The sequence below is a fragment of the Trachemys scripta genome, chromosome 5, assembly GCF_013100865.1.
Source record: "Trachemys scripta elegans isolate TJP31775 chromosome 5, CAS_Tse_1.0, whole genome shotgun sequence".
Taxonomy (NCBI): Eukaryota; Metazoa; Chordata; order Testudines; family Emydidae; genus Trachemys; species Trachemys scripta.
In genome coordinates, this window is record NC_048302.1 from 139,893,207 (window position 1) to 139,904,036 (window position 10,830).

Here is a 10,830-nt window from a genome sequence, read left to right on the forward strand (position 1 = left end):
CCCCTGGTACCGCCCCCTCCCAGTACCGACCGACCCCTGGTACCGACACCCCCAGTACCACATCCGCGCTGGTCTACATCGAGATCCTGAGCAGGTACCGACCCCCCACAATCTCCTGGTACTGTCCCTCCCGGTACCGGTACCCACCCTTCCTGCCCTCATACTGCCCCCCCTCCTGGTACTGCCCCTCCTCCCGGTACCGACTCACCCCTCCCGGTACTGCGTGTCGTCCCCCCCCCCCGCCCTCCTCCAGCCTTCTTAGCACTAAGGAGACACTGTTGACTTATATCTTCACATCCACTGTAACCTCTAGGTCCTTTTCTGCAGAACTGCTGCCTAACCACTCGGTCCCTAGTCTGTAGCAGTGCATGGGATTCTTCCGTCCTAAGTGCAGGACTCTGCACTTGTCCTTGTTGAACCTCATCAGATTTCTTTAGGCCCAATCCTCCAATTTGTCTAGGTCCCTCTGTATCCTGTCCCTACCCACGCCTCCCAGTTTAGTGTCGTCTGCAAACACTACGGAAGGGGGCCTCTGCCTTGAATAAAGGGGGTGCAGATAACTGAGCTGGACGTCTTTTCCCCCCTGCGCCTGACCCTGCCTCTCCCCACAGCTACCTCTGGCTCTTGTCCTGCAGGCATCCCTTCTCAGGCCGGGAGGTGCCCATCTCCAACGGCTCTGGCTTTGTGGTGTCCCCGGATGGCCTTATCGTGACCAATGCCCATGTGGTGGCGAATCGGCGGCGGCTGCGGGTGAAGCTGGCTAGCGGAGAGCTCTACGATGCCGTGGTCCGTGAGGTCGACCAGGTGGCAGATATCGCCACCATCAAAATCAACCCCAAGGTGTGTGGGGAGCCAGGTGCGCAGCCAGGGGCTAGCAGCCTTTTCTTCTTGGCCTCATCAGTCCAGAGGGCAGGGAATTCTCAGCCTGCTGCTGCTGCAATGCCGTTGCGCTGGCTGCCCGCAGGGCATTCCCTGGAGCTGTGCTGACCTGTCTTTCTCTCTCCTCCCAGCAACCTCTGCCCACGCTACCCCTGGGTCGCTCCTCAGAGGTGCGTCAAGGTGAGTTTGTTGTGGCTATGGGCAGCCCTTTTGCTCTGCAAAACACCATCACCTCCGGCATCGTCAGCTCTGCCCAACGCGGCAGCCAGGAGCTGGGCCTGGCCGATTCCAACATGGAGTACATCCAGACCGACGCCGCCATAGATGTAAGGGAAGTGGGGGGCGGGACAGTGGGGGGCTGGGGAGTGGAGTGGGGGGCCTGGCTGAAGCCACCATGTTGTACCTCCAGAAGAATTTTGCTGCTCTTTGGGGTGGAGGGGGGAGCCGGGAAAGGGGGCCTGCATGTACGGAGGTTTCGGCAGGTACCTTGTAGGATGAGCTGGAAAGCAGGAGGGGGCGTGAGGCAGGGGATCTGGGTTATTTTCCCCAGGGGCTGTGTTCGCTGCCTGTGTTACTGACCACCCCAGGTTCTCCGGGGTTTGTCTCTGCCCCCCAGTGGGAATGTCGCTGCTGGGGTCTGACTCTCCCCCTCTCTCTCCTGCTGCAGTTCGGGAACTCGGGGGGCCCCCTCGTCAACCTGGTAAGTGCTGCCATTTGGGCGTTAGCTGTTTCTGGGAGGGAATGTGGTGCCCGTTTGGGCTGGGTGCTCCAGCCCTTTCTCATTTGCTCTGTGGGAGGGAGGTGTCCACCTCATGCTGCCAGCAGGGAGGACAGCGATGGGGCAGCTGGGGCCCTTCGTACTCCACTGTGAGCATTGGCTCAGACTCTTGGTGGGACGGCTGAGGCACCAGCTTGACCCAAGCTGCTCCTCTCCCAGGCCCTGCCCACAGCCCAGGGAGCTCTGACCTGAACGGAGCCACACGCCAAGCCTGGGGGTAACTGGACCGGGTCTGGTACTTATAAGGCACAGAGGAAGGGCTGCATGGCCCCCACAGCCAGTGGGACCCGCTCACTCCCATGAGAGTATCCCCACCTGACCCACCCCCAGCCAAGTGTGTGTTGGGAGCAAATTGGTGGAAGCCTGGATGGTCTGGGCTTGAGCCCTGCCTGGCGCCATGTTCCTCTTCTCCTTGCAAGGGGGCAAACTGTGGGGCAGGAGGGATGGCAGTGGGGCAGGCTGGTGCCCTGCTTGGCTTGCATGGTGACTGTCTCCCGGCAGGACGGCGAGGTGATTGGGGTGAACACAATGAAGGTGACCTCGGGTATCTCCTTCGCCATCCCCTCGGACCGGCTGCGGGAATTCTTGCAGAAGGGGGAGCAGCGCAAGAGTGAGTGAGCTGGTGCGGGGGAGATACAGGCAGAGGGAGTGGAGCAGAACTGGGGGGCGGCGGGGATAGGAGCACCCACTCCAGACTCCTTGCTGGGGCTGTCATTCATCTATCCCTGGCAGAGGTCTGGGCCTCAACCTCTTCCCAGCATGTCAGAGTCCAAGGGAAAAGCCTGTCCCCTTGAGGGGTCCTTCCAGGCAGAGACACCATCTCTCTGGGCTGTCCCCAGCCCCCCTCCACTGCAGGCGGGTTCTCCCCTTCTCAGCTATGGTAGCAGGGGGGCTGGAAGGGATGGAGCCAGGCAGAGGTGCCTGAACACAGCTGGGTTCTGGAGAAGGGAGCCGGGGCCCATCTGTCTTCTGAGAAAAGGCAGTGCAGTTCTGCTCTTCAGGCTTTAGCAGCTGTGCCCCTAAGTGCAAAGGGGCCAGGGCTCGGGGGCCAGGGAACTCTCCCATCCTGGTATGAGGGGACTGAGTGGTAAGAGGCCGTGAGTGCCCACCTGCTCGCTGGCGCCTATGTGGGGCAATAGGAAAGAGACACTCAGCCCATGTTGTCTGGGTGCAACCCCTCCAAGACTTAACTCACCAGTGAGGAGGATGTTAAACAGCGGCTGCTAGGGAGAACCTCTGTCAAAGCAGCAGGCTGGATAAGTGGCACCCCAGGGCTCCAGAAGGGCTGCCGGGGCCAATACTGAAATGTTGCATTCAGTTCTGGTGCCCACATTTTAAACAGGACATCAAAAAATTGGAGCTGTTAGAGTAGAGCCACAGATGGTTTGAGGGCTGGAGAACATGCTCTGCAGTGAGAGATTTAAGTTAAACAAACTGAGCTCTTTCTAAAAGCAATAAATACAGGTGACCTGATTAGTGGCTAGGCACGTGCACAGGGAGCAAATACCGGGCACTAACAGGCTCTTTAATCTAGCGGAGACAGGCAGAACAGGAACCAGGGGCTGGAAGTTGAAGCCAAACAAATTCAGATTTAAAAAAAAACTCCCAAGGGAAGTGGTGGATTCTCCGTCACTTGATGTTTTTAAATCCAGACGCGATGCCTTTCTGGATGCCTTTGTCAAACACAAAGTACAATTAGACAGGCCTAAAAAGAATTTGTAGAGCAACTAGCAAAAGACTCAAAAACAAACAGCAAAAAATGTAAACCCCTCAGAAGCAGGAAGTCTGCCAAACAGTCAGTGGGGCCACTGGACAATCAAAGTGCCAGAGGAGCACTCACGGACGATAAAGCCATTGCAGAACAGCTACATGAACTCTTTGCATTGGCCTGCACGGCTGAGGATGGGAGGGAGATTCCAACACTTGAGCCGTTCTTTTTAGATGACAAATCTGAGGAACTGTCCCAGATTGAATCATAGACTGTCAGGGTTGGAAGGGACCTCAGGAGGTCATCTAGTCCAACTCCTGCTCAAAGCAGGACCAATCCTCAAAACCCTAAATGGCCCCCTCCAGGATTGAACTCACAACCCTGGGTTTAGCAGGCCAATGCTCAAACCACTGAGCTATCCATCCCCAATTGAGGTGTCAATAGAGGAGGTTTTGAAACAAACTGATCAATTAAACATTAACAGGACCAGATGGGATTCACGCAAGAGTTCTGAATAAATTGAAATACGAAATTGCAAAACTACTAATTGAGGTATCTAACCTATTGATTATATCAGCTTCTGTACCAGATGATTGGAGGATTGCCAACGTGATACTAATATTTTAAAAAGGCTCCAGAGGTGATCCTGGAATTACAGGCCGGTAAGCCTAACTTCTGTACCAGGCAAACTGGTTGAAACTGTAGTAAAGAACAGAATTATCAGACACAGAGATGAACACAATTTGTTGGGGAAAAGTCACCAGATTTTGCAAAGGGAAATCATGACTCACCAATCTACTAAAATTCTTTGATGGAGTCTTCAAACATGTGGACAAGGGTGATCCAGTGGATATAGTGTACTTGGACTTTCAGAAAGACTGACAAGGTCCCTTGCCAAAGGCTCTTAAACAAAGTAAGCTGTCATGGGATAAGAGGGGAAGGTAACTCATGGATCAGTAATTGGTTAAAAAGCAGGAAACAAAGGATAGGAATAAATGGTCAGTTTTCAGAATGGAGAGAGGTAAATAGTGGTCCCCGGATTCTGTACTGGGACCAGTCCTATTCAACATATTCGTAAATGATCTGGAAAAGGGGGTGAACAGTGAGGTGGCAAAGTTTTCAGATGATACAAAATTACCCAAGATAGGTCCAGAGCAGACTGAAGAGTTACAAAGTCAAAATCTCACAAAACAGGGTGACTGTGCAACAAAGTGGCAGATTAAATTCAATGTTGATAAATCAAAGTGATGCACCTTAGAAAACATCATCCCAACTCTACATATACAATGATTAGGTCTAAATTGGCTGTTACCATTCAAGAAAGAGATCTTGAGAGTCACTGTGGATAGTTCTCTGAAAACATCCACTCAATGTGCAGCGGCTGTCAAAAAAGCTAATGATGATAGGAACCATTAGGAAAAGGATAGATAATAAAACAGAAAATATCATAATACCACTATAAAATCCATGGTATGCCCATACCTTGAATACTGCGTGCAGTTCTGGTTGCCCCATCTCAAAAATAAAATATTAGAATTGGAAAAGGTACAGAGAAGGTCAACATAGGGGTATGGAACAGCTTCCATATGAGAGATTAAAAAGACTGGGAGTGTTCATTTTAGAAAAGAGAAGATTGAGGGGGATGTGATAGAGGTCTATAAAATCATGAATGGTGTGGAGAAAGGGAATAAGGAAGTGTTATTTAACCGTTGACATAATGCAGAACCAGGAGTCACACAATTAAATTAATTGGCAGCAGGGTTAAAACAAATATAAAGTACCTCCTTCACACAGCACATAGTCAATCTGTGGAACTTGCTGCCACTAGATCTTGTGAAGGCCAAAAGTATTACAGGGTTCAGAAAAGAGTTAGATAAGTTCCTGGAGGATAGGTCCATCAATGGCCATTAGCAGGATGGTCAGGGACACGCAGCCCCTTGCTCTGGGTGTCCCTAGCCTCTGACTCCCTGAAGCTGGGACTGGATGACAGCATGTGTCACTTGCTAATTGCCCTCTTCTGTTCGTTCCCTTTGAAGCGTCTGGCACCAGTCAGTGTCAGAACCCAGGATACTGAGCTCGATGGATCGTTGGTCTGGCTCGGTAGCCCTTCATATGTACAAGCTCTTGGGCTCAATGCAGGGGTTACTGGGTGTAATTCAGTGGCCTGTGATGTACAGGAGGTCAGACTAGATTGATCTGAGGGTCCCTTCTGGCCTTAAACTCTGACTTGGGTCTCTCTCTGCCTATGGGCTGGCAGGGTGCTCTGTGGCTCTACTCAGGGCCTTGACCAGAATCCGGGCTCTCTACACAAAGGCAGCCCCAGTCTGTGTGTGGTGGGTCCGGATCGCAGAGCAGCTGCAGTTAGGATGTTGGCAATGATCTGGGGTGTCCCTGCTCTCCCAGCCCCCAGCCGCTGTTTTCCCCACATGATACTTGCCCTGTATGGGATGGATGCATGGGATGGAAGTGGCAGGCTGCAGCCTGGGGCGGGGCATGGTTTTCTCCTGGGTAAGCAGGTTGAGGAGTGACCCAGCTGGACTGGTCTTGTGCTGTGGAGGGTGAGGGAAGGTGCTCACACAGGTCCCTTCTTGGGCCTCTTAGACCTGGTTCCCTTTCCTCTTGCAGGCTCCTGGTTCGGCAGCACGGAGGTGAAGCGCCGCTACATTGGAGTGATGATGCTAACGCTGACCCCCAGGTATGTGTCCTGGGTCTGGGGCCAGAAGATGCTTCCAGGGCTTTCCTGGGGGCCAGAATCTCTCAGGAAAACAAGCCGGAGAAGGGAGCGCGCGTGTGTGTGTGAGAGACACACTCACACTCTCTCTCTGCATTTGGGAAAGCCTTCGTGGGTCCCACCTCACCCCAGGCCAATTAGTTTACTTGTGCTGGCTGAAGTCTAGGGGAGCATCCCTAGGGGCAGGGAGCCCAGCCCTCGCTCTGGCAGATGAGTTCCCAGGGAGATTCAGCCTCCCATCACCCCGTTACACCCCCCCCCCCCCAGTATTTGCCATGCCCCAGCCGTCTCTTAGCTGAGCTGGACAGAGAGCTATTCTCATCTCTGCCCAACACCAGGCGTCTCTAGATTTTCTCTGCCACCACAGGCGGCCATGGTCTCGCACAGCAAATAAGGAGAAGTTGTGTCATTCTGGAGGAATGCAGATGGCCCATTTGGGGTTATGGGAAATCGCCAGGCCGCAGTAACAATAGTCAGCTCCTGTGTTCCACGGCAGGTGACCAGGGTTCTGCATTCCCCACGCCCTGCTCTGCCGCACGCTCCGGGATGCCATAGGCAGGCAGCTCCTGGCAGTGCTCCGCAGGGTGGCACTGGAATACCTGCGTGCGCCTGCTGAGCCTTGAAGTGTCTTGGCAAGCTGGAGCTTTCAGGCTCAGCTGCATAAGGGACTTTGTGGGTCTCTCGCTGCCTGGCTGGGCCTTGGGATGTACCTTTAGTTGCCTCTCAAAGCTCAGTCTGTTAGTGGGGTTAGTAGTGCGGTGGTCCAACAAAACAGTGCCACGGCATGAACCAGCAGGCGTCTTCCCCCCTGGGGATGGGGACGGGTGCTGCTGCCGCCTTCGCTGTGAGCTTATGCTCTGCTCTTGAGTCCTGCTTCCAGGTAGGCCTGAGGATCCCGCTTGGTGCCCTTGGTCTTTTACATCCCCTTCTTGGGGTGCTGGAAGGGGAGATGCCACTTGCGTCTCCTTGAATCGGGGTTGATGGTGGTGGTTGATTTCTTAAACTGCATCTCTTGGTGTCCAGGAGATGGCGCTGATGTGCTCCGTGTGCTGGCGAGTCTGCTTTCCCTTGGGGGAGCAGGGCTGAGTCCTGGAGAGGGGCAGGAGACAATGGCCCAGCTCAGCGTTAGAATAGAACCTGCCGAGCAGTAATGAGTGTGGCAGAGCTAGAACCTGCCTGCTGCCAGGTCAGGAAGGGACTTTCCTGGGGCAGGTTAACCTGGCCTCCCTATGGCAGGCGGCTGCTGCTGGCTGTTCTCAGGGATGGGCGACTGGGCCGGGTGAGGCTGCTCCAGCGCCCTTCAGTGCTGGGACACGGTGTCCTCAGCCCCTGGCTGGGGGGTGTTTCAGTGACGTGTGCGCGCGCTCTCTCTCTCTCTCTCTCTCTCTCTCTGCAGTATCCTGGCCGAGCTGAAGCTGCGAGACTCCAGCTTCCCTGATGTCTCATACGGGGTCCTGATCCACAAGGTGATCATTGGCTCCCCAGCCCACCAGTAAGTGCTGCTGGGGGGGGGAGTGGGGGGGTTGGGGCCCAGAACATGGGGTGCTCACTGTGGACTCAGTGCCCATCCCCTGCCCCCAGGCAGCCCACACCAGCAGCCAGCGTGTTCCTGACGGGGTTAACCCTGTCCGTGCCAGGAAGGCTGCCCTCACGTCAATACACTGCAGCTTTCCCAGGGGAGCCACAACCCAGAGCCAGCCAACTTCTCTAGGTGGGGCCATGCCCCCATCCCCGTCTGCCTGGGGCAGGGCTCTGGGGAGAGCGGGTCTGCATGCATCACTGTCGGACCCCCAGCACGCTGGTGTCTGCTCTCTCGACAGGGCAGGCCTGAAAGCGGGTGACGTTGTGCAGGAGATCAATGGGCAGACAGTGCGGCGTGCAGAGGACATCTACGAGGCCGTGCGGACACAGAACAACCTGGCCCTGCTCGTGCGGCGCGGCCATGACATGCTGCTGGTGAACGTCAGCCCTGAGGTCACGGAGTAGAGAGCTGCCCAGCTGGCAGGGGCACCGTGGACTTGGCTTGAAGCACACGATCCGAGCTAGAGGCTCGGGGTGACCGGCAGGAGGCCCCTTGCTGCCACACGGGGCGGTGCAGAGGAGACTCTGCCTTTGCAAGAGCCTGAAATGCCCCAGCCAGCGGGGCTGGTCCTGGAACTGGCTCATGGGTGGGGTGGCTGCTGTCTGCTTCCCTCATCCCCATTAAACCTCTCATGGGGAACCGTCGGCCATGGCCCTTGCTTCCCTCCTGAGGCTGAGGGAGTCTGCGTCCAGCTGCAGCTAGGCAGGGCCACTCCTGGGCTGGGCAGCCCCTGGGGCAGGGTGAGGGCTCTCCCCTTGCAGTCAGCCAGAGCCAGACAAGGACAGGTGACGGAGCTTTGCCCAGGGCATTGTGGAGACGCACCCCCCAGCAGCTGGTCTGCTGGCTCCATGCCATGCACTGAGGAGGGCAGGCTGGGCTCTAGCCCCCCTCAGGGATCACAGTGGGGTTTGTGGTCACCGGCACAGCATCTCCCTTCTGGGCTGCGGGGGCTCCTGTCATCACAGGATTAGGGCCACATGTCGGCTGCTGCATGGGGCCAGGGGGAAGTGCTGAGGCTGGTGTCCGCACTTCCGGCACTCGGGCTGTCTGCCCCAGCACTGCGTGCAGCTGCGGCTGCTTCTGTGGGGGCGGGGGGAGTTCATGCTCTGGGACTTGGCAGGCGGCGTTCTGCTCAAATCACTTCCAGTCACGGCATGGGCTCCAGGCTCTGCATCTGCTGCTGTCCAGGCCACGGGGAGAGGGGCTGCGGTACCGGGTCTGACCCAAGCCTTGGCCTCTGCCAGGAGGGGGCATGTGGGTCAGTCCTGGCCAGCCTCTTCCCCTGGGCCTAGACCTGTCCCTCAGAGCCTCACTGGGGTCTGGAGTGCTCCTCTCCGGCTCCTCGCTGGGGAGACCTGCCCCACTCGCTCCCTGGGCAGGCTGCTGCGGCAGTGAGGGACTGGCCCCCTGCACGTGCCCCATTTAGCTATGGGGCTGAGACTCCCTGCCTGCCCTGGTCTCCTGCAGGCACTGGCAGGGGAGCAGGGACTGCCTGCCTCTCACTGCCCTGCTGCTGTAGAGCCCGGGCGGGGGGGGGCTGGGCTGTTTGTTCCCTTCCCTGGGCCCTGCAGCAGGGAGCCCCCAGCATCGCTTTCTGGGAACCAGCAGCTCCACGCTGTTCCCCAGTTCCTGGAATTCCCTGTGGCAGGGAGCTGCAGGCTGGGCCCGTGTGGGGGGAGTGCTGCTGCCAGCAGGAGCACAGCTGTGTGTCTGAGCTGGGGCCTTGTGCAGCCCTGGCACATGGCTGTTTTAATGTATGAAGGGAGCTCAGTGCTGGGCGGGGAGGCAGCTCTGAACTACGGCTCCCCCCCAGACAGGAAAAACAGCCCAGCATAGAGGCCTCTTTTCACGGCCGGCCCTGGCCCCGCCAGTGGAATTTGTTCTACACCAAACCCCAGCGAGGGAGGAGGGGCGCTTGCTTGCGGCGGAAAGAGCTGTGGTGGCAGCCGTCCCTAGCTCTTTCCAGAGCCAGGAGTCAGCACCTGCCCCCCCCTTTCCTCCCACCTTGGCAGCTCCCCATGCAGTTGCTTATGTTGCCCTCACCGCTCCTGCAGGGATGATCTCCAGTAGTCCAGCCTGGCTTCTCCCTCTGTGGTGGCACCTGGGCTACCCACCTTGGGCCCTGCCCTCCTAGCCCAACCCACTTGCCTCTGATTCCTCCTGCCCCTGAGGCTCTGCGGTGGCACCTGCTGCTTCTTCTCAGGCTCCCTGCCCTGATCAAGCCCAGTGGGGACATGGGTGCCTAGTCCTGGCTGGAGGCTGCTGGGCCATGCACACCTGATGCCCTGCCCGGGCATCTCGTGCCCACCTTCCCCCAGGGCCCTGCAGCTCAGCTGCTTGCACTCCTGCTGTAGCCACGCCAGCAAGGCCGGGCCATTGCCTCAGCGGCACATTAGGGGCCCAGTGACAGCTGTGAGCTGGCCCTGGCACCTCCTTGCAGGCTGGGCCCAGCCCGTGACAGCCCCATGCACTGGGGGCAGAGGGCTGACTCTGGGCTCCAGCTGACGCTCCTCATCCAGGGGGAGGGTTCAGCAGCGTCTGGCTGGGCCAAAGGCAAACTGCCCAAGCCAGGGGCTTGTGCTGGACCCAGGTTGCGTGTTGGCCCAGGGCAGTTTGTCCCCAGGCATGGCCCTATCCCCCCCAGCTCTGCAGTCTGCCCCCTCCTGTCACACCAGCAAACCCCACTCCCTGGGGATAGGCCCAGCTCTGCCCCCTGGCCTGAGCTTCCTTTATCTCCCACCAGCCAACCCCCCACATCCCCGCTCGCAGGCAGAGCTCTTCCGTAGCCTGCCTCTTCCAGTGGCTCCCTAGCCACGTTGGAGCCCTCAGGTGCATTGGGTGGCATCCCCACCCCCCAGGCTGTGGGTTAGTGAGCCCTACCCCAGTCTGTGGCCCAGGGAGCACTGGGCTCCCTCACCTGTCGGTGGCAGGGCAAAGCCATTCTGCCCTTTACTGCTGGCGCCAGGGCTGGCCCTCGCACTGCAGCTGGGCCGCTATCCCCATGTTCTCCGGGCGGGCACCTACCCCTGCTGGGAGCTGTGACCAGGAGCTGCAGGCCTGCGCTGCCCTGGTTTGTCTCAGGGCCAGGCTCTCCCCTTGGCCAGGCAGGAAGTCCCTGCGTGTAGCTCACGGGAAAAACCAGCCAGCAGTGC

General features: G+C 57.6%; 1 protein-coding gene across 1 annotated transcript; it reads left to right on the top strand.

Moving 5' to 3' along the window:
* Positions 1–5: 5 nt before the first annotated feature.
* Positions 6–8,322, top strand: HTRA2 (HtrA serine peptidase 2; the record flags this gene model as incomplete). The annotated part of the gene is made up of 8 exons (XM_034772560.1): positions 6–94; positions 636–840; positions 1,011–1,205; positions 1,547–1,579; positions 2,159–2,267; positions 5,991–6,060; positions 7,493–7,588; positions 7,917–8,322. Coding segments are annotated over 8 exons (963 nt in total), but the record flags the coding sequence as incomplete, so codon positions are not given.
* Between the last annotated feature and the right edge of the window lie 2,508 nt (positions 8,323–10,830).